Source organism: Lepidothrix coronata, unplaced genomic scaffold (genome assembly GCF_001604755.1).
Source record: "Lepidothrix coronata isolate B3197 unplaced genomic scaffold, Lepidothrix_coronata-1.0 Scaffold27, whole genome shotgun sequence".
NCBI lineage: Eukaryota > Metazoa > Chordata > Aves > Passeriformes > Pipridae > Lepidothrix > Lepidothrix coronata.
The window spans coordinates 6637586-6661178 of NW_016690207.1; the positions used below are offsets into that span (position 1 = coordinate 6637586).

General features: G+C 46.5%; 1 protein-coding gene across 1 annotated transcript in view; it reads right to left on the reverse strand.

Moving 5' to 3' along the window:
- LOC108494676 (rho GTPase-activating protein 32-like) overlaps positions 1 to 23593 on the reverse strand; it is a 93864-nt gene that overhangs the window by 45338 nt on the left and 24933 nt on the right. Inside the window, exon 2 of the mRNA XM_017809454.1 lies at positions 14360 to 14468. Within this exon, the coding sequence (XP_017664943.1) occupies positions 14360 to 14468 (109 nt within the window). The remainder of the gene's footprint in view (positions 1 to 14359; positions 14469 to 23593) is intronic.

Here is a 23593-nt window from a genome sequence, read left to right on the forward strand (position 1 = left end):
TGGCCTTGTTTCTAAAAACAGAGAGCTGCTTCCAAATGCTGCTCCGTTTCCATGACAGTCTTTCCTTTACATCATCTTCATTTCCCCTTCATTTTCTTGGAGGGAAAAAAATAAAAAGAGAGGAAAAAACCAAACCACCCATAACTCCTCAGGAGTTCACCTGGAGCACAACGAAGGAAGAACTTTGGTCCATCTCAGGTTCGTGCTCCACAGTCTCCAAAACACTCCAGGCAGAGAAAGCTCTCTCTGCTCTTTAGATGTTGCTACAACTATCCTGGTCCTTCACAATAAATAAGTCAAGGAAGGAAAGGAAAAATGCTTTACTAAACCAAAAGTCACCATGTCCAGGCTGCTCCAAATAACTCCAGAGGAAAGGTCCCAGTTCTGCAGCATTTATCCCTAAAAGGATTAAGATGTGCCAAGCACAGCAAGGCTCCACCTGGGTCAGTGTCCTGAACAGCTGAAATGGATGGGAATGGATGTACAGGGGCAGCATGATGGAAATGCAAGTATTTCCAAGTTCTTCATGTTACCACTTTCCATGGATTCATTTAATGGAAGCCAATGAATTCCCTAAGTATTTTCAAGCACCATGTCTGTGTAACATTAACACATTGCAGCTGCATTTTTCAGAGATATTTGGACACATTTAAAATGAAGAATTCCACCTGGTTTAGGTACCCAGGTCTGAGAATGTCATTTAAACAAAAATATGTGCTCATTATACCACAGCAGCTTTACCAAAGACATAAAAAATCAAATTAAATATCCCCCTCCAATTCTGCATTTCTTAATTGCCCAGAGAAACTGTGGCTGCCCTATCCCTGGAAGGGTTCAAGGCCAGGTTGGAGCAACCTGGTCTGGTGGAAGGGTCGAATTAGATGAGCTTTAAGGTCCCTTCCAACCCAAATCCTTCTGGGACTGTGTGATGTTCAGAACCCTCTCAGTGCTGTTCATGTTCTCATCAGCAGAGCGCAGCACGGGCACATTCCATAACCACCCAGAGAAGGAACAGCTCTGAGATCCAACAGAAAGGCTCAAACACGTTTTTCAGGATGAGAAACCTTTCAAATTGTACATTTTTTTCAAACTGAAGTCCCTGCTTGGTGCCAGTGTCTCGATCCCTGATGTGAGGACACAATTCCCATCCCCTCCGGCGCAGGGGCGGCTCCAGAGCAGAGCTCCAGGGCTCCAGGAATCACAGCCAGGACTGACTTCTTAATGCAGCTCTCAGTGTGGGGACTGTGCAATGTGGGGAAACAGCCAGATGCCTCCAAAACCTCATGGCAGCTGAGAAATGGGGCAGAGGAAAGCCACTGCAAACATGACAAGTGCTCCCAGGAAGGAAATCTGAGCACTGGCAATGCCCAGCCTGAACCCCACGGCTCAGAAACCTGCACTCAACAAAGAACACACTGAAATGTGCATCATTTGTTGAGTTTAGAAGTTTTAATTGCATTTTCCACATTCTCCGTCAATGCTGAATTGTTCTAGGCAGTACTTATTGATGGTTAACAGGGAATTCTTCCCTATCAAAGGACCACACAGGATGTTCATCTTCTACTCCTGCTTCTCCCCTCCAAAAGGGAGGGGAAATAAGAAAAACAAAAAAACCCACTTTTAATCAATGCCATGAGCTGGCAAATTAAGGCAACCTCTCATTCCTGAGACTTAAAGGAGTTGGTCCAGGGCATCCATTTACCACAGTTTAAAGGATCAGTGTGGAATGAATAAATTCTTAACTATTCATCTACTGTGTTTTCAAATAAAGTTCTCCAGCTCATGGATATGTGGATAAAACCACCTCCAGCTCCCATGTAAAACAACTGAAGTGGAATCCCAGACATGGAATAAGCAGCTTGGCAGCTCTGAGGACCCACTTTGGCACTGTTACTGTCCCTGTGACCAAGATTCACCTCTGCACAGCAGGTTCATTTTACGTCAGGACAAGATTTCCCACATGAGGCTGTAAGAGACACACAGCCTTTCACTGATTCTCTGCACATAAATCTAATGGCCCCAAATTATTTCCAACAAAACAGTCCCACATTTGGATTTTCTTTCACAGAATCAATAGTTTTAGAGATGCACCAAGCCCAGCTGAATGGTTGGTTCTGAGGTCAGCATAAGCAGAGTAACTCCTGACAGCTTTAAGTTGGGATCTGCCATTCCTACAGTGAAGCCTGATTACCATTCCCAAAGCTCTGAGCCCAGGAGCTGCAGGGTACAGTACAAGCCTCACACAAAGGCACACTGGCTCAGGAATGTACTTTATTTAAGAACAAAAATCCCACATACAATATGCGTGGGAAAGGCAGCCAGGGTTAAAGCCCTTCTTCTGCACACCCTACAAAATAAATTGGAGAGAAAAGCCCCAGAAAATACAACAGCCAATGAGCACAATACTTTGATTCCAGTTTCTTGTTAGTAAAAAAAAAAAAAAAGCCCCCCAAAATCCCAACCCCTATTTCATTCTACAGTCTGCTGCTGCCCAGAGGGAGGAGGGATGCTAAAAAAGCTTGGGTATAAAAGGACAAGTGGAGCTTTAGGTTGTTATGGTAGAAAGCAATTTCTCATCACATAAAAACTGACAGGGATGGATTCAGCCTCAAAGGAGCAAATCCCACTCCTCTAAGTCCCTGGCCACAGCAGTGATTATGCAAATAACAATGTGGGGTTATGTTATAGGGGTAAATCCTCTTAGCAACTCCAGAGTTCTCCCAGTGCAGCAGAAGAAAGATGGGGAATGTGGAAAAACCAGCAGCCTGGCATTTAACCCCAGAGTCTGAGTCAGGACAGCTAACAGGAATTTATATTTCTGTGGGCTCAGATTTGGTTTCTAGAAAAGAGCTGTTTCCAATGGCATGAGCAAAAATCTGGGATCTGACAAACTCACTGAAAAACCCCTTAAACAACACAGTCACAGGAGGAATGTGCCAGAAACTTCTGAGCAACACAAGAGTCACTTCAGTAACTGTCCAAGGGTTCTGGGGAAAGCCTGGCCTGGGATCTCACACCTGTCTGGGCAGGATTCCCACAGCCACCTTCCCATGGGAAAGGTGCCATGTGCTGGCACATCTGAGGGGACAGCACTCCCCAGAAATGACCCGGTGTCACTCAGGTGGGTCAGAGCAGGACACTGAGTAATGACCACAGAGATGCTCCCAGGGCTGGAGCCCCTCTGCTCTGGAGCCAGGCTGGGAGAGCTGNAAGCCCCATCCAACCTGGCCTTGGACACTTCCAGGGATCCAGGGGCAGCCACAGCTTCTCTGGGCAACCTGTGCCAGGGCCTCACCACCCTCACAGGGAACAATTCCTTCCCAATATCCCATCTAACCCTGCCCTCTGGCAGTGGGAAGCCATTTCCTGTGTCCTGTCCCTCCACCCCTTGTCCCCAGTCCCTCTCCAGCTCTCCTGGAGCCCCTTCAGGCCCTGGAAGGGGCTCTCAGGTCTCCCTGGAGCCTTCTCTTCTCCAGGTGAACCCCCCCAGCTCTCCCAGCCTGGCTCCAGAGCAGAGGGGCTCCAGCCCTGGGAGCATCTCCGGACTCACTCCAGCAGCTCCACGTCCTTCTTATGCTGGGACCCCCGAGCTGGACAGACCACTGCAGGTGGGGCCTCAGAAGAGCAGATACATATATAGATATAGATATATACAGGAAAGAAACTCTATTTCTGTCTTGGAGTGAGTATTTTCTCCTCATCTGCAGTGCCAGGTTAACCCAGCTGCAGGGGCACCTTTCTGTGACAGCACAATTTCAATGGGGGGCATAAATCAAGATTTTTGTACTTGTCTCACTGTTTCAATCCACTTCCCCACAAAATGTAGACAAGTGGAAGACAAAGGCAGTGGGGACAGAGGTGTGTCCCTGAGCACAGCAGCTGCTGGGGCAGAGCTGTTGGCTCACTGCTTTTGAACACCCCAACTTACTGACCTCATGAAGAGGTGATGGGAGTAACTCAGGAGGTCACATGCTAAAGGGAATACTGAGTACAAATACCAATTGCTGCTAATTAATGCAGGCTGAGGACAGCTGTTGGTAGGCTCCTGAGAGAAATATCACAGAAAGGCACTTTCACAACCTCATTTCTTGTAAGGTAGAAACAGAGCTCTCGGCAGGGCCTGACAAGGAAAAGAGATCCCTTTCCTGTAAAATAACATTATTGTCTCAGAGAAATGTTAGAAAATCCATATCCTGCAGTTTGACTCGGCTCACACAGGGCTTTTAAGCCCCATAACCCACAAGTGTTCTATAAAGAAAGTCCCTATCACCAACTGCACGTTCTGAAGTGGAGCAGAGCAGGAAAACCTGGGCTGTGGGAAGGTCACCCAGCAGGACACGGTAGCACACAGGGAACTGGGGGCTGAGACAGCCACAAAAAACGTGTCTAATATGTGTCTAAACTCTAAAAATACAGCCATGAGTTGAGGGGGAATACAAAACACAGCAGTCCCTGAGGAGCAGCCGCCTCATCCCCCAGTCCTGGGAGCTCTGTCCAGCCAGAGCTGCTGCTCCTCCAGCCTGGACCTCAACTCCTAGAGTGCTGGATCCACCACTCTAGGGAGTTAAGAACCACCAGAAATACCAAAGAAGGGATGTCCCATCCCTGGAAGTGTCCAAGGCCAGGCTGGACAGGGCTTGGAGCAACCTGGGCTGGTGGGAGGTGTCCCTGCACATGGCAGGGGTGGCATTGGATGGGTTTAAGGTCCTTTCCAACCCAAACCATCCTGGGATTCCATGATGACCTATTCTCCAGATCCCCAGGAACATGAACTCTGTATAAACTGAGAGTGAGAACCTCCATTCTCCAAGGATGTTTTCTTACGTTTATAAAATTAGTAGCTAAAAATTAGGGATCATTTTTTTCCCTAAAGGTCAATATTTATGGAAAAACACAGAGACTGAGATATAAACACAAAAACACATGCACAGGGGAAAAACCCCTCAAATTAAGAAGCCTCTCCTACACAGGGATGCACCTGGAACAGCCCGGACTGTCTGTCCAGACCAGTCCCAGGCAGCCAGGGAGGCACAAACCAACACAGGGCAAATGTTGTGCCACACAGCAAGAGGCAACAGTTACAACCTTCATTTCTGCATCCACACCAAAAAGCAGCTTTGGGTGTTTTCAGGCAGAGAATATTTGTTTGCAGTACAAGTCACAGAGCAAATCAAGAACATACAGACACTAAAACTTCTTTTACACCCTCTGAAGCAGAGGCTCTTCAGGAGCACTGTTGGCCTGAGGGCACAGTTTGGCGATAGCCTGGCTTGCAGAGGTAAAGCCAATGTTTTAAACTCCCACCCCAATCCTTCAGCCCCAGGGTACTGTCCCCTGCATCCTCTCATTGCAGCTGCAGCTGTGGGTACAGCACAAGTCCCTGAAACAATCCAGACTCACAAAAAACAGGGAAGCTGAGCTTCCTTTGGGACAGTTTAGAGTAGCCCTAAATGAGATTAGTTCAGTGATTCCCTTCCCAACTCCTCATCCCAGAAACTCCCCCACCTGTCCTGAGGTCTCTGGGCGTGGGCAGTGGGGAGGAAGGACCAGGCAGACCCTGGCAGCAGATTTCTGCCCCAGGGAAGCCTGGAGTGCCCCCAGCGCAGAGGAGCCCACACCCAGGTCCCCGTGGGGGACAGGGGGGGTGAAGGTGCTGATGTTACAGCAAACTGGGATTTTCAGCTCTAACTGAGCACAGCAAGTCTGGTGTCTCCTCAGAAGGTCCCCCAACCCCACACAGGCAGGTTGCAGACAGAATCCTACGGATCCTGAGCTGGCTGAGGCCAATTACCCACATGGACACACACCTTCCAGGGAGAGAAACCAGTTACAGCCCCACTCCATGGGAAAAGCCCCCAGCATCCCACAAATCTGCATGGACCAACCCTAAAGCAAAGATGAAGTGCTGAGAATATCATTGCAAGAACACTGGGATTTGCTGTTGGAATTGGTGAGGGTGGGGAGGCCCTGGCACAGGTTGCCCAGAGAAGCTGTGGCTGCCCCAGCCCTGGGAGTGTCCAAGGCCAGGTTGGACGGGGCTTGGAGCAACCTGGGCTGGTGGGAGGTGTCCCTGCCCATGGCAGGGGTGGGACTGGATGAGCTTTAATGTCCCTTCCAACTCAAACTATTTTGGGATTCTGTGATTCATCTGTGCCCTGGCAGCCAGGAGATTTGATCAAACACCAGAGACCATCACGCAGACCCACCCGGCACAGCAGTGACCAATTCTGGGGCAGCAAAGCAGAACTGTAAGGAATGATTTAAATAAAAAAGTCAGGCTAAAGATTACCAGTGTCTTCAGGGAATAATTCATCACCTTATAATTAAGAAGGTTGAATCATGGCAAAAAAATTAATGCCTACAACCTTCGGCAAGACAAAGTCTGACATGTTTTGTTTGCCTCTTGGGGTTAACTGGGGGGTGAGGAATGGAAGGGGATAGATGAGCAAACTATTGATGAGCAAACTATTGATAACCTTTCAAAACCTGCTCCATCTTTTTCCTGCATTAGGGTAACTAAGAAGCCATGAACACTGATTTTAAAACAAACAACCCAAATGAAAACGACCACTTATAAACCACATTCCTTTCCTGGATGTTCCACCTTATTTTTAAGCAGCTGGGACCAGAGAAAAGTGATTGACAAAGAAATTACAAGTTTTATCTCCCAAATAAGTACATTTGGAACAAATGTAACACTTCTTGTATTATGACAACAAAACACACATAGAAAGAGATCAGCTTTGGAATGGGGTGGGAGGAGAGAGGAGGAGGGTAGTGACAGTAGAATCCTGATCCAGGGCTCAGGAGAGTCAATAACCTGGAGGGTGCATTAATATTGGTGATGCTGGGGAGGAACAAACCTTACTGCTCCAGCCTTAGCAAATTCTAAATCATCCCCTCTTTCCTAAATGTTGCATGCAAACAGATTTTCAAACAAATATTTAGCAAATATAATGTTTGCCTCCTGTCTCAACACTGCAAGAGTTCACCCACTTCGAGGCCAGTAAATGTACCCAGAAACTACTGCTGCCATAGCACTGCCTATGGAAATGAAATGATTGCTATGAATTAACACTTCCTGCCAAAAATACGGTATCCATTCTGCTTTAATTGAACTTATTTAATTGGCAGACCCAAATGGAAGCCAACGTGCCAATTAAGTGATTGTCCCAGTTTCCAAAGATTCTCGGGGACAAGCTCTGTGCTGGGAGCGAGGCTGGGGAATAAAAAGGGCTCTCTAACCAAGAGGGAGAGACAGAGCCACACACAGCAACACAAACCTTTGCCAAAAGCTTAACAAGGGGGAAAAATACTGGACTCATGCAGCAAGAGCAAGGAAAACAAGTTCTATGGCTTGCAAAGGAAATATAGGTTACTGGTGCAGTGCCAGACACAACTGCTCTGACCAAAATATTATTGCAGCCCCATGCCTGGTGCCCTGCACTGTCCCATAACGTTTGTGTCACTTCAACACACCACCTGCAATCCCATTTCTGTTCCACCCTTATCTCTGGTACCTTCCTGCCACGCAGCCAAAGCTGAAAAAACCCACATTAAAATGCTGCCAAGTGCTGGTCAGAGAAAACACACTGCAGGTTCTGCAACATTAACACAACCCTGACCCACTGATCCAGGCAAGTGAAAACCCTGAGAACCTTCATCAGCACAAAACCCACCTCCAAACTGCCAGGGAACGTTTTCCACAGCATTTAACAAAGGCAGTGACCCCCAGCACCCAGAGCCAGAGGCCAAATGCTGGAGTATTTAAGGGGAATATCTAAAGGCAGTATCCAACCGTGCCAGAGCTCCAGGAGCATTTGGACAACGCTCTCAGGGGAGGGTGGCATTGCTGGGGTGTCTGTGCAGGGCCAGGAGTTGGACTTTGATGATCTCTGTGGGTCTCTTCTAACTCAGGATATTCCACGATTCTGAATTCCATTCCTACTGAATTGTCCAAGTCCTTCAAAAACCAGAATTCCAGCTTTCTATCTCCTAAAACTTTCCCTCGTACTTGAGAGCTTAAAACTTGGGACTCTTAAAGCCAGGTGGGCATTCAGAGCTCAAAAGCATCTTTTTCCCAAAGGAGTCTGGGGTGTAGAACCCACCCAAATTTAGGATCAGTCTGACAAAACTGTCACAGTGGCTTAAGAGCTCCCAAGCACAAAGGCAGCTGTAAAATTCCAGCTGTGGTTCCTACATGTACAAAGCACAAAGAGCTGTAAAGCCACGGGAATAAAAAAATCAAAATGTCAATTTTAACATATTTAAGGGTATTAGAACTACATCTCTCACCTGCTGAAATCAGAAATTAGATCATTTCATTAAACCACTACAGCTGACAGGGCCAAGCAAGTGGGTTCACCATGCTCCTTTTTTGTTCAGATTTCGCCACAGCTCCTGGAAGTATTCATATCAGTCTGCATCAGAAACATGCCTGTTGTTCTGTGAACTAAAACTCAACCAATCAACCAACAGTAATTATAACATAAACCCCACATACTCTACTTTTTGCATCAGGACCTGGGGCAGCATTGGCTGAGTGCTGCACAAAGAATGAGAAACAAACCCTGCACTAGGGACACAAAATCTTCCTTTAAACTCTTAGAAGGAACTAATCTCTGCACACATTCATAAACTGCATTTAAAAATAGTTTTCTTCTCACTCACGTCCCAGATTTAACGGAGTGATTTATTGAGGTCTCATTAAAAGCCTTTATTACCTCCACCAGATGTGGTACCTTACCCTACCAAATGCTGAAAATACTACAGAGCTCAGAACCCCTCTGACCTGACATAAGAACTCAGATTATTCCAGGGACTTCAGAGGACAGGCTTTAACCCTTCTGCCTGCCTAAAATATTTATAGGCTTCTATTTTTCCTATGAAAATTCCACCAGCATAAGCCCCAAAGGATGTTGTGTACAAACTGCCTCCTTGAACGCTTAGGCATTTGTCAAATTCAAGGATTCAGGAGGATTTTCCGTCTGTAATTTGGAGGTTCACCTTTCCTAGGCAACCTGGTTATAAACTGGTAACACCTGAGGATACTACAGCCTTCATCTGATAACCCTGTTATGGACAATGGAACTTCCAGACCCCATAAAATACCATCCAGGGGGGCACCAGGGTGGGAAATAACCCTGCCATGGTTTCAGGGACTCAGATTTTGAAAGTTTCCAAAGCTGAAAGAAGTGACAGACACTGCAGGAAAAGGGACTTTTTCAGAAGCACACAGAGAATCACTGAATCCCAGAGTGGGTTGGGTTGAAAGGACCTTAAAGCCCACTCAGTTCCACCCCCTGCCATGGGCAGGGACACCTCCCACTAGCCCAGGCTGCTCCAAGCCCCATCCAACCTGGCCTTGGACACTTCCAGGGATCCAGGGGCAGCCACAGCTTCTCTGGGCAACCTGTGCCAGGGCCTCACCACCCTCACAGGGAACAATTCCTTCCCAATATCCCATCTAACCCTGCCCTCTGGCAGTGGGAAGCCATTTCCTGTGTCCTGTCCCTCCACCCCTTGTCCCCAGTCCCTCTCCAGCTCTCCTGGAGCCCCTTCAGGCCCTGGAAGGGGCTCTCAGGTCTCCCTGGAGCCTTCTCTTCTCCAGGTGAACCCCCCCAGCTCTCCCAGCCTGGCTCCAGAGCAGAGGGGCTCCAGCCCTGGGAGCATCTCCGGACTCACTCCAGCAGCTCCACGTCCTTCTTATGCTGGGACCCCCGAGCTGGACAGACCACTGCAGGTGGGGCCTCAGAAGAGCAGATACATATATAGATATAGATATATACAGGAAAGAAACTCTATTTCTGTCTTGGAGTGAGTATTTTCTCCTCATCTGCAGTGCCAGGTTAACCCAGCTGCAGGGGCACCTTTCTGTGACAGCACAATTTCAATGGGGGGCATAAATCAAGATTTTTGTACTTGTCTCACTGTTTCAATCCACTTCCCCACAAAATGTAGACAAGTGGAAGACAAAGGCAGTGGGGACAGAGGTGTGTCCCTGAGCACAGCAGCTGCTGGGGCAGAGCTGTTGGCTCACTGCTTTTGAACACCCCAACTTACGGACCTCATGAAGAGGTGATGGGAGTAACTCAGGAGGTCACATGCTAAAGGGAATACTGAGTACAAATACCAATTGCTGCTAATTAATGCAGGCTGAGGACAGCTGTTGGTAGGCTCCTGAGAGAAATATCACAGAAAGGCACTTTCACAACCTCATTTCTTGTAAGGTAGAAACAGAGCTCTCGGCAGGGCCTGACAAGGAAAAGAGATCCCTTTCCTGTAAAATAACATTATTGTCTCAGAGAAATGTTAGAAAATCCATATCCTGCAGTTTGACTCGGCTCACACAGGGCTTTTAAGCCCCATAACCCACAAGTGTTCTATAAAGAAAGTCCCTATCACCAACTGCACGTTCTGAAGTGGAGCAGAGCAGGAAAACCTGGGCTGTGGGAAGGTCACCCAGCAGGACACGGTAGCACACAGGGAACTGGGGGCTGAGACAGCCACAAAAAACGTGTCTAATATGTGTCTAAACTCTAAAAATACAGCCATGAGTTGAGGGGGAATACAAAACACAGCAGTCCCTGAGGAGCAGCCGCCTCATCCCCCAGTCCTGGGAGCTCTGTCCAGCCAGAGCTGCTGCTCCTCCAGCCTGGACCTCAACTCCTAGAGTGCTGGATCCACCACTCTAGGGAGTTAAGAACCACCAGAAATACCAAAGAAGGGATGTCCCATCCCTGGAAGTGTCCAAGGCCAGGCTGGACAGGGCTTGGAGCAACCTGGGACAGTGGAAGGTGTCCCTGCCCATGGTAGGGGTGGCACTGGATGGGCTTTAAGGTCCCTTCTGACCCAAACCATTTTGGGATTCTGGGATCCCTAAACAAACCAGGTCTCCAACACAAAATCCCTTGTCTTCCTGCTAAACCACAAACACCAAACAAGCAGTTTGAAGAAGCGGGTAAAAATACAAATAATGAGCATAAAGAACACGATAAAAGTAGCATCCAACAAAGGACCAAAGCTCAGGTGCCCAAAATGAACTGGCAATGACAGAAATAATAAAAATAGAGTTTCTGTCACTTTTATTTACAGTACAGGGATCATTCAACCTCCATGCATTTAGAAAGACCTTCAATTTATTTCTTGTTAAGAAAAAGCTCTCAAAACAAAGCACTCACATCAATTAATAATAAGCACTTCGAAAAATATTGTGGATAAGAGGGGCAGGAAGAGTAGGGATGACTTGGGTATGTTCATGTAACTGTGAGTAAAAAATGGCCTTTTCCCAAAGTACAAAAGCAGGTACAAAGGCAAAGGTCAGGAGATAGGGGAAGAAGAATCACCTGTGCCAGGACCTGCCAAGCTCTCCCAGTGTCACTTGTCCCAGTGCTTGCTCACCTAGCAGAGGTGACATTCATGTGAGGTGCCAAAGCCCACCAGGGCTCCAGCTCTGCCAGGGGAAGCAATGGAGGGGAGAAAACAACTTCTCCAACCCTCCATTCCCCAGGGGCTGGAACTTCAGGCACCACCAAAACCTGAAATCTGCAACTTCAACAACCACTAACCAAGAATTCCACGTATTGTGGTGCTGTAAGATGGTCACAACCCACGGAAGGAGCATCCTCTGGGACAAGGCTAAACTACAAGCTGCTAAAAATACGAAGTGAAGGAATGGAGGGAGGGGGAAAATCTCAGGCTTAAAATGATCAGGAAAAAGGCAGAATATTGAAGATGTGCTGGTTAAACAGAGAACAGCAGCAGCTTTGAATAAGGTCCTGCAAATATTTACAGCTAAATATTACCTCTGGCTGGACACAGGGCAGAGGTTGAAAGTGCAAATGTGATTCACTCAGCACAGTAAACATGAGCAAGTGAGGATTTTCTCCATATCTACACTGCATTCACAGGACCCTGAGGTCAAAACAACCCTGTGAGCACAAATCCAAGGCATTATAAATACAGGTTCAGTAGCTTCACATTGTCTTTCATCACACCAAACCACTGTGCTGCAAGATGGGAGTTTTCCTGTTTATCACCCTCGAAATCTCTTTTCCATAGTGGACTGTTCAGTTTTGCTATTACTGTCACTGAGCTATGTGAGAGAACATGTTCTAAATTGTGAATTAATAGGACAATTGGTGAATTAGGACTATTAGTGAATAGTGAATGAACTATGGGAGGAACACTGTGCAGGGTGATGTGTAAAACCAACACTGAACAGTGTCCATGAGCACAACAACCTCCAACGGGGGAAAGGTTCCCTTCACTGTAAATCAACGAGACACAAAACAACAGCAAATGAGATGTGCCAGGTAACTTGTGTCACAGGTGGGGACACTGAATTACAGCCTGTCGGCTCTGAGACACCCTGGGGATTGCAGACAGCACAGAGATGGCACAGGGTGACTCCCAGCACACTCCTGGCTCCGGGGGGTCGGAGCAGCTGCTGCCTGAGCTGCACTGATCAGCACAGACAGGGCTCCCACACTGCAGGCACAGAGCACTGCTGGCCAAGGTGGGGGAAGGAAACACATCCACACAGGAGGGGAAAAAAATAGGAAGTGAAAACTGCAGAAATTCAAAACTGACAGGCTGGGAGAGCTGGGGGAGTTCACCTGGAGGAGAGAAGGCTCCAGGGAGACCTGAGAGCCCCTTCCAGGGCCTAAAGGGGCTCCAGGAGAGCTGGAAAGGGACTTGGGACAAGGGATGGAGGGACAGGACAAGGGGCAATGGCTTCCCTCTGCCAGAGGGTAGGGAGAGATGGGATATTGGGAAGGAATTCCTGGCTGGGAGGGTGGGGAGGCCCTGGCACAGGTTGCCCAGAGAAGCTGTGGCTGCCCCATCCTGGAAGTGTCCAAGGCCAGGCTGGACGGGGCTTGGAGCAGCCTGGGCTAGTGGGAGGTGTCCCTGCTCATGGCAGGGGTGGAATGAGATGATCTTCAAGGTCCCTCCCAACAGAAACCAGTCTGGAATTCAATGAACATTAACAGTGGATAACCAAGGAGTCAAGCAGAGCCACAAGCACAGAGACACCAGAGACAAAACCACTGGTGAAGTCTATGCTTTTGTTGCTCTTTATGGCTTGAAAATAAATTTTGGAGCAAAATATTACCATTGTATTATATATGGTTTGATGACGTTTTTAAAAGAGTAAACCACAGGACTTATCTTTGTGCCCCTGTTCAAAGAATCCCTGGCTCTCGGGGAGTTCATTATCCCTCCCTTTTCTGAATGTTGCACAAAGAACAGCTCATCCAAACCCACTCCACACAACCCAGCCAGGTATTGACAGTGCTTTAAACTCCAAATAACCCACTGGGATGAACCCCAGACATCAGGTGGATCTGACTGTCCTGCAGCACAGACACATTCAGCCCCTCTCTCCTGCTGTTGGCATTCCAGGAGCAGGGAGCAGATGGCTTTTCCAGGCTGAAGCCAGGATCTAACACAGGGGAAAATTGTCACTGGGGGCTCTTCCCAGTAAGTGATCTTAGCCAAGACTGACCCTGAGAGGCACCACTGCTGTCCTGGAATAGTCACACCTTCCCCCATCCGAGGTCTGTCCCAGATGGTAATTCCCTCTCCAGCTTAGTTTGCCAATGAGGCAATTTGGAAAATCTGAAAATAACAAGCAAGACACAACTTCCAGACACTCCTGTGCTGACAGAAGGCAGGTCAAGCTTCTGTGAGGTGAGAGAACCTCCCAAAACACCTGATCTGATTGCCCTGTTTGGCTGCCAGTGAAGTAACATCCGACCTTCCCAACTCAGTGAATGCTGGAGGGAGTTGGGGAGGTGGAACTGCAGCTGCTTTACTCACTCATTTAAGAAGAAAACATATATATTAAGGTAATCCAGCTGTCTGGGCCCAGTGCCTGTAAGCAGAACAGCACCTTTGTGTCTGCTCTGCTGCAGCTCTGCTCCCTCTGATGGCAGGTTTGCTCTCAGGCTGAGCTTTTATTCCTGTGGACTGAGCCAGCATTCTGCTAAAATCATACTCTCTCACAATGCTGCATGCTTCAAAGAGCATGTTTTTACAAGAAACTGCCTTCATGCTCAGAAGTCTTGCTGAAAAAGAGGTTAATGCAGACTGAAAATCGTTGTGACATTCTGGACCTTTTAATTGGCTCCCAGCCCTGCTCTGGGGCTCGTATTAACAGGGCAGAGGAGCTGAGTGTGCTGCTTCCCTCTCCCTGACACACTGCCAGAGGAAGGGAAGCATTTGGGGCTTGTTCAAAGTACTGTGCAATCCATTTAAAAGGCTGAAACTCGGGGAATGTAAATGGGTAAGTGGGATAGAAGAGTAGAGTGCTTAGAAGTGGCAATAATGAGTATAAAGCACAGCCCAGGTGTTTTACCATCGCGCTGAGCGTCTCTTCCCAGTCCGGCCTCTCCCGGGGGTGGATGCTCCTCTGCAGCTCTGGCACAAAGTCATCTTCTTCTGGATGGACAGAGGACTTCATCATTCTGCAAAGGAGGACAGAAGGTTGGACACTCAGTGGCAATTCCTCAGGAATCTCACATCCAGCCTGTTGAGCTGCTCAGTTACATGACAATATAAAATGCTTTTGTACACCCAGAAATCTCAGTGTCTTCTGAGTTCCTCTGACTTCCTCATCACACAAGCAGGACAAGCGTGTAAATCTGGTGGAGAGAAATCTACACTTCCCAACCAACCAATGGATAATTTTGTTTAATCACTGCACAATTTGCAAGTCCTACAACACAGAAAATGCAGAGGATTTTCAGTCCAACTCAGGGAAATGGCTCCTATTGCCCAGCAAACACCAGGAGCCTTGGAAGAACAAACACACACATCTGATTCCCTCCTTGTCACTGAAGGCTTCCCTCCTTGTCACTGAAGGCTCTGCCTGAAATGGGGCAGCAGCTTCCAAATCTTAACCTAAATTCACACCCCATGGCCTGAGCCATAACCCCTCACAGCCCTTCCCCATCTCATCTGAAGGGTGAGCACCTCCCATCAGCCTCATGTGAGCACGGGAAACTTCTTCAGGTAAGGGGCCAATTTTCAAATACCCTGTGAAGGATATTTCAAGCCTGCTCAGAGATCAGAGGCTCAAAAATCAAAATTGAGAAAGAATTCATGAAAGCTCCTCAGCCCCTCCACATGACAGCACACACACTGTCTCTCTGTCTGCCTCTCTCTCCTTATATATATATATTGCACTTTCTGCTTATATAAATGTGCCTTTGCAGAGATTATGGCTCAGACCTGAGGCACCAAAGCCCTGCTCGAAGCCTGGTGTTGCCCATCCTGGTTTCATTAAACCTGATATTCAGGCAGACTTTTATTGCATTAATAGATCCCCACTTATTTACTTCGGATATAACCATGCTGATAACCAGCTGTGCAAACCCATGGGCAGAAGAGCAGGGCTGGGTTCTAACTCTGCTGATTTACAGAGCACTCGACTGCTGAAAGCCAGTTCATAAAACTCCTTTGCTTCAGATCCAAGACTTGAAGTTCTGAAACCCCAACGTGCAGCTTGACACTGGGCCAAAGCAGTTAACTCTCCTTTGTGCTCTACAGGAGGGTTAAGGATGGAGTAATTAACACTCCCAGTAACCCAGGGCTGGGTTACAGAATTATATCCCACTGAATTTTACAGCTTTGTGATCACATTCCTGCTCCAATAAAAAACAGCCCAGGGAAGATGGGTCTCCAAGCCCAAACTCACAGCCCTGAGGGTGATGCTGCTCCCGGGGTTTGTGTGGCCTCCCCACCACAACCATCCCCTGCCCCTCCAGAGGCACAAAAAACTCCCCCATGGTGAGAGCTGGGCAGAGCTGAACAAAATTTGCACAGAAACACCATGATCTGGAACACAGGGGTGCAGTGACAGCTCAGACTGGAGATCTGCACCTTTGCAATGTGCCTTCAAATAATCCGGGGGTTGAAAACCTGAGCATTTGTTGCTCAGAGTGGTGGCCCCTCCATTTCTCCTTCTTTGTGTATCAAGAGGAGGAGATCTGGCCTGGTTCTTACGCCCTCAGTAGTTTACCACTTATTTTAACTCAAAGCAGAAGGTGAAAGCTGCTGGTTGCAGAGGAAACCAGGTTGTGCCACTCCAAAACAAGAGATAAACAAACAAACAAACAACATTAATTTATAATAATTTTAAATTTGATTTTAAAAATCCTTATTTTTTTAAATTAACCTCATGATTTTGAAAAGGCTCAGTAAGGCTTCCCTGAGGATTTCCAGATGTTTGGATTTGGCCATATTGCAGCTGTATTAAAGATTCTAAACAAGTTATCCCACAGCAATTCCACTGGGATGGAAGGTAAGGGAGGGTGATGTGATCAGGGCCCCCCTTCCACAGCACAGTTCAAACAATCAGCTTATCAGATGCTGTCTCAGTTTAAAGACTGGCAAATAATGAGATTGCATTTACATCTTTATCAGCACTTTCTAGAGTACAAATGGATTCACTCCACAGTCTCTCAGGCTTCTGGCAATTCCCCCTGGATTTCTCCTCAGGAATGTGCTGTTGGCTGTGCTGGTGAGTGCAGAGGATAATATGTCCTATTTTCCAATAATCTTGGGAATCGGGTCCTCATTCCCGGCTGTCCCCTCATCCTGCAGAACATGGATGTCACAGCACCCAGTCCTTTTTACCAATTACAATCAATTTACTCACATTATTTCTTTAACCTGTTTATGTCTCTAAAACTCCATGATAAACTCTTCCCAAACCCTTCCCACTGAGATCCTGGAATAGTCCCATTATTCTTCCTATGGAAGGTGTTCTGGACTTTTACTGGAAATAAACTGCACCTTTAAAACAGTGAATTCTTTGAGCATTTGCCAAAATATTCAGCTACTGCTGGACATTCAATACTTCATCACATCACAGAAATATTGGAAATGATCCTGCAGATTCTCTCCCTGCTGCAGTTCTAAGCACTTGACACCCATCTGTGCCCCCTGATTAATGTTTAATGGTAACTATTTCATGCCAGGCCATCTGAGACAGAGCCCAAGCACGGCTGCAGATGCTGCAGGTAATATCAGTCCTCTATGGATTAAGTCTGGTGGCTTTTCCCTCCCCAGCAGTGACCTGAAGGAAGGAAAATAACCTGTGTGCACTTGCAGCAGTGAAACAGGGGCAGGAAAAGGGCCAGAAAGGGAGAAGAGGAGGAGAAAAAGCAGCTTCTCAACACACTCTGCTTTTCACACTGTTTCCCCTGGGCATGTAAAGCTCAGAACAAGAGCTGGGGAAGTTTTCCTACCACTGGGAAAATCTTGCCCTCATCCCAGGCCAAGCTTGGAATATTGTACAGAGGCATAACCATATTCACACATCTTTATCCATTACATATGTTTGGCATTATTTTAATTTTCAAAGCAAATAAACAGCACAACATCCACGTGTCTGATTCACCACACATGTCAAGTGTAACAAGACTAATTCTCTTGTTTCTGCCATGGATTCTCTTCCATGGAAAGGGAAAACATGAAGGAGCACTTCCACAAAACACTGACACAAGGACCTTGTCAGCATTAAAGGCCAACCAGGCTGAAGAAGCTGCTCTGTAACAGCCACCTTTGGGTATTCCAGGGGAGTTGGAGATGAGTGAGAAGTCAGGATGAAAGGTAACCCTGTCCATCAGAACACAAACACCAGTTCAGTTAAAATACCACTTCTTTCAGCACTCAGCAGCTCTGCCCTTCCCATGAAATGTGAGATTAATAAAGGTTCTGGCTGCTTGGAGGCCATTAAGCAATGTCTCCGCAGATGAATGAACCTTCCTCATTTTAAATTGAGAACCAAATGTACCAGAACAAATGTTTGCAGCACATTTCACACCAGGCCCAGCCCCTCTCACACCCCCCTTTGAAGTTCTCTGGGAGGTCAAGTTGATTAATTTAGTCAGAACTCCTACATTTGTACGTGACACAACTGTATCAAGCAAACATCTGATGTCCCTTTCCACCATCTCAAATCCAATTTGCTGGTCCCATCATTTATTTCCATGTTTATTTATGAGGAATTGAAACCCTTGGGTGCCTTATGGAGCCCTGCCTGCACACCTTGAGTGTGTATCACAAGGCAGGAAACACCTACCAGTGATCAGCACAGGAGCTTTAGATTAAACAAATTTTATCTTAAATGAAAACTTTATATCACGTAAATGAATATTCACCTAGATGTCCATAAGCTCCACAGTTGTCCATAACTGTTGTACAGATGCTCACAGACACTACAATTACTGCTTGTTTATAATACTGTAAACATTAAATACTACTTCCAGTAGACAAGGACTTTCCCTGTGGCTTTGAAGGAGTCCCACATCCACAATCTGATGTATTTCCACACTTATGTCTGAACAAGAGAGAAAGAATCACAAAAAGTGGGTTTGTGGAAAGAGCTCCTCAATTTTAACAGGGAGGAGGAAAGATGGAACTTTTTAAAACATTGTGGGATTCCTCCAGAAGCTTTTGTTCCCCTTAGTCGGGTTCCCTGGCCCACAGCAGCAGGAATAACACAATTGTCATGGATTTGGTGTCATGACACACCAATTAAAGATCCCCTCTGGGAGGGTGGTGACAAATCACTCCCTGAGGTGCCCCGTGGTTTGAGAGCCTCCTATCAGAGTTAATTGTGTGCCTGACACATCTCCCTTCTGCACTGGCTCTGTACTCCCTAAATTAAATGCCAAATGTGATTTTAAGTCGTGCTCCTCATGGGACATCAGGGATTGCAGTTTCCTCACTGCTTCTGCCACCAATGGTGTTTCTTTCTGACCTCAATTTAAGGGGTGAGAGCTGAGGAAAACTGATTTATTAGTTTATTTATTATTTCTATCACACTCTTGTTGTGCCTGGAGATTGCTCTGGCGATGTGAGAGCACAGCTCTGCCCCACAGAACCAACAATTCAGGAGGATTTAGAGCCCCACAGAAAGTGATGTGTTCCCAGATATATAAATTTTACCCAAAAAGCCACGATTTAATTAAGGCCTGTGCTGATACCACTCTAGACTGAAAACCAAACACTATCTGATAAAAACCAGTGTTTATGTTGCTCAAATAATTTGCACAAAAGGCCAAAACAACCCAGCCCAGCCTGAGTGGAGAATCCCATCCTTCACAATGTAATAAATATTCAACCCCTATCAATCACAGCTCAGAACTGCTGAGTGAAACAACAGAAAAACAGTGAAACAATAGAAAAATACCTTGAAAATTCTGGTTTAGAGGGTTTAAAATGTACTGATCAAGCTGTAAAGCATCATACAATGTATGACAACAGAATTAAGATAACTCTTCATGTGTCACGAACTGCCCCTTTTCATCCCAAGGAAATAAGAACTGAGATTTGACCCAAAGCTTGGGCAAGAAGTTGGAATCACACGAGAATCACTGATACATCTTCATTTCTGACCTCAAACTCACACCACAGACACACACACACAACCAGGGAATGCCAGGAGGGAGATGGGAAAAAACTACAATGCACATGCCCCCCATCCCCCCAACTCAATTTTCCAAGTAAACTCTGTGTCCATGAAATTCAAACTAACACACTGGAAAGGGGGGAAGTAATCACGCAGTGTGGAAAGCTGAGATAGCCCGAGAGCCCTAGGAAAAATGGAACAGGAGCCGGGAAGTGCAGGCTGGCAGTGCTGACCTGGGACAGGATTTCATTTCCCATGTTTCCAATCAGCTTTGTCAACACCCTTGTGATTACATTATGGCCACGTGCATTATGTAAAACAAGATTTCTGCAGTCAGTCTGAAGCTGTAAAAGGTCAGTTCTGAGCCCACCTCGTAAATAAACAAATGCTAAATGGATTGTGTTTAATCCTTGACCACAGAGTGAGAGCCTGGCACAACCAAAGGCTTTGCTGCCACTGACTGAACCAAGTTAAAAGCTGTAATTGCTGCTTTTGATGGAAGTTCGTCCTCAGAGAGCCAAAATTCAATTGTTTGGGAAGGCACTGCACAAGGAAAATGAAGGCAGTGACAGTATATTACAATAAGAGAGTATTTAAAAAGCCCTGAACTGAAATGTCATTCCAACAGCAGCAAGCACAGCCCGGCTGGATTTCTCAGCCCTGCTCTGGGTGTCCCTGGATTTCTCAGCCCTGCTCTGGGTGTCCCGGGGCCACTGAACTCATGTTGATCCCCCGGTTCTGGGAGTTCCCACCAGCCTGGGGGCTGTGGGTCCCTGAGGGCTGAGCACTGCTGGGCTGGGGGAGCAGAGGTTGAAAAATAAACCCAAGTTTCCCGTGCTGTGCAGCTCCCTGGTCCATATTCACCTCTCCAGGAACGTCAGGAATCACAGGCACATTTATCCATGTGCCCAGATACAGCAGGAAATCTTTGGGTTTGAAATCTCCCAGCCATGGGAACAGAGACCTGAACAGGATCAGCACTGTTACAAAGACAGATTAATTCCATTTTACTGGTTGTGACTGCTTTCAAAAATGAACCATGTAAGTTACAGCTACAAAGACAGTTCTAAAATACCTCAGAGTGTCAAAAGTTCTGGGTTTTCCAATTTTCAAATTCCAAATTCAGCCTGGTGCTCACCTGCCCCCAGGAGTGCTGAGCTGGATGTGATCAGTGCACTGGAGTCAAAGGGAATGTGGGATCCCCAAATCCAGTTACTGCCATTCTGCTCTAGAAGCCAATTCACATGGTCACCAAACCCACTTCACACATATTTTTAGTTCTGGGGTTTCTATTCCTACAAAATATTTTTTTAAAGAACAAAACAAATGCCTTCCTTCTTGATTTGTATCACCACCTGCTCAGTGAGACTCTGAGTTGGATGAAATCTCTTTCTCTGAGGAAGAAAAAAATGTCTTTTTTGTTTTGCATTAACCTTTCTTCTTAAATGAAGAACATATGACATTTAAAAAACTTTAAAAAAAATGAAATATAGGAAATTTTAAAGAAAGATCTTTTTGCAATCAGCACCATCACTTGATTAATTTTTTAAATGCCAGAGTGGACATGGTAACCCTTCCACTGTGAATGTTCCTGTGCAGAGGGAGGCAGAGAAGGCCAACAGCACTGCAGAGATTGATTAATTAACATCTTGGTTCCCTGCCCTGGTCCAGCTCTCAGGACATGCTTTAATACAAGCTCCAATACAGTCAGACAATTATTTTGCTCGAGGGTTTTACTGAGTTTTCAGACTTCCAAATATATACCTTGTTTACTAATTTGCAACAATATTTAAACCACATTTTCTGAGCTGTCAAAGAAAAGTTGCACCAACAAAATCAGATTACCTGGAATTTAAAACCTGTGGGCAAATGGGCAAGTCTGGGCAGGACAGTTCCCATTTCTAGCAAGGAGGTGTTTTCAGGTCCCACAGGTCCCTTCTCTCCTTGGTCACTGTCTTTTCAGTCCCTAGTTGTGTTCCCAGGGTCCCAGACCCAGCACATAGCCCCTCAAACCCTCAGCTGCACCAGAGCCCCCACAGCCTGCAGCGACGTAGCTCCAAACTGAAAAGGATCCTTTAATTCGATATTAGGAAGGAATTCTTTACTGTGAGGTTTACCCTGGCACAGGTTGCCCAGAGAAGCTGTGGCTGCTCCATCCCTGGAAGTGTCCAGGGCCAGGCTGGACAGGGCTTGGAGCAACCTGGGCTAGTGGAAGGTGTCCCCGCCCATGGAAAGGACATGAAACCAGATTATCTTGAAGGTCCCATCCAACCCAAAGCACCCTGGGATTCTGTGATTCCAGGGCTGGAGGGTACTGCAAACGTTCTCACCCAGCAGGCCCTGGACACCCCTGATCAGTTCCAAGGACCTTCAGTGTATGGAATAACCCAACACTGAGGAGATGCTTCTCACACCCAGCGAGGGGGAGGGAGGGAGGAGGGGAGAGGAGAACCCCAGACTGTACCACAAACCCTTGGGGTCCCTTCCAACTCAGAATGCTCTGTAACTCCTCTAACTCTGTAAATTCTTATGCCAAAACAGGCACTGAGTTACAGACACTCCAATGGAAATTCAAATACACCAAAGTTAACCAGAATGTTACAAAACTCAGGAGTTTCACCTGTGTCTTGAGCTAAACCTTCAGAAATGTAGAACCATACCCTAAATCAGAAAAGTTGGCTCAACTCTATTTTAATATTGAGTAAAAGATTTTATCTTGCCTGCTTAGAAGTAATTTCCTGTTTCTTCTCCTCAAAACCTGGTTCTGTAGGTACATGGGAAGATCAACCCCCAAACACCTTTGGTAAACCTTCTCTACATCTGAGAGCAACTGAGGGTCAACAGACCCGCCTTCTTTTGGTTCTGCTCTTCCATGGTTTTGGCAGCTTCATTTACTGCCCCCATCTCACTGGTTGTGTTTTATGTCTCAGCTCAGCAACATCCAGCTCTGAATCCATCAGTGAGTACAGAGAAATGCACTCCCTGCTCTGCAAGGGATTGGAACATGGAAAACCAAAGAGCTTTGTTGAACCGGGCTGTAAGAATTTGCATTCAGGCTTTGCATAACTGGCATTTCTTTAAGCACTTTATGAAAAGAATAAGTTCTTGGAATATTCAGCTTTTACAAGCTCTGAGACATGTTCTTAGTTATTAAAAAGCTTTATAAAAATAATCACAGAATTCTCATGCTTTTGCATACATATTACTGAACAAACCTGCTCTATTATTTGGCAACGCATAAAAGACATTGTTTTAGTAGATGCTTGACATTTTTTTTCAGAACACAGTGTCAGTCAATAAAAACAATTCCTCTAGAATAGGTTTCTCTCATCACTTTGCCCAGTATGAGAAAAAGAATTAAGAAATCACTGCACAATCAGAATCACTGAGCCCTAGCTTGGATTTCTTTTGTTTTGATTCAGGAACAAATATAAAAGTATTAAAAAAACTGCCCCCAGGGAAAAGGGCACTGAGCTCTTATTTACCAGTAAAAAACAGCTACAAACAGCTCTGAGGTTTCAACACAGAACAGAGGAAGGAAAAGATGCTGCTCCTGCCTTGGTGAGGTGCCTGAAATTGAGCTCATCAGCAGGAACTTCTTGTGGGGCAGTGGCAGTGGGATGTCCTGCCTTTGGACCTCTCCTTCCCACTGGGAATGGTTGGAATGATCTCCACTCCACAACAGGGCTCAGCCTCACTCCCCTCCCTCACCCCAATGACACCAACAGGGACCATCTCACCAGCTCCCAGTCAGAACCTGCTCCCAGCAGTTCCTTTGCAATCTCCTCTTTTTGTTTGCCTTGTTAAAATTCAGCTTTTTTCTGCCCAGCCCTTCCCCTCACATCTCCCCTTTGCCCAGCAAACGCTGCTCTGATCTTTGCTGGAGTTTTCAAACATCACCATGACACAAAGCAGGACTGAACCCCATCTGCTCCCACTAATCCAAGGGCAGCACAGATCAAAGGAGCCCCCAAAATGGCAAAGAATGGCCTGACCCAGATCCAAGGACATCCATCTGATCTCGTGTTTGTTTGGAGTTCAGTGCCAATGCAAAGACTGGTAAATTCAGTCTTTCCTCACAGAAGCACATACTGGAAAAATGATGCTTTCAGCACATGGAATGATCAAGTGCAATCAGCTAATCAGCTACAATTAGCCTTGCATGCTGCT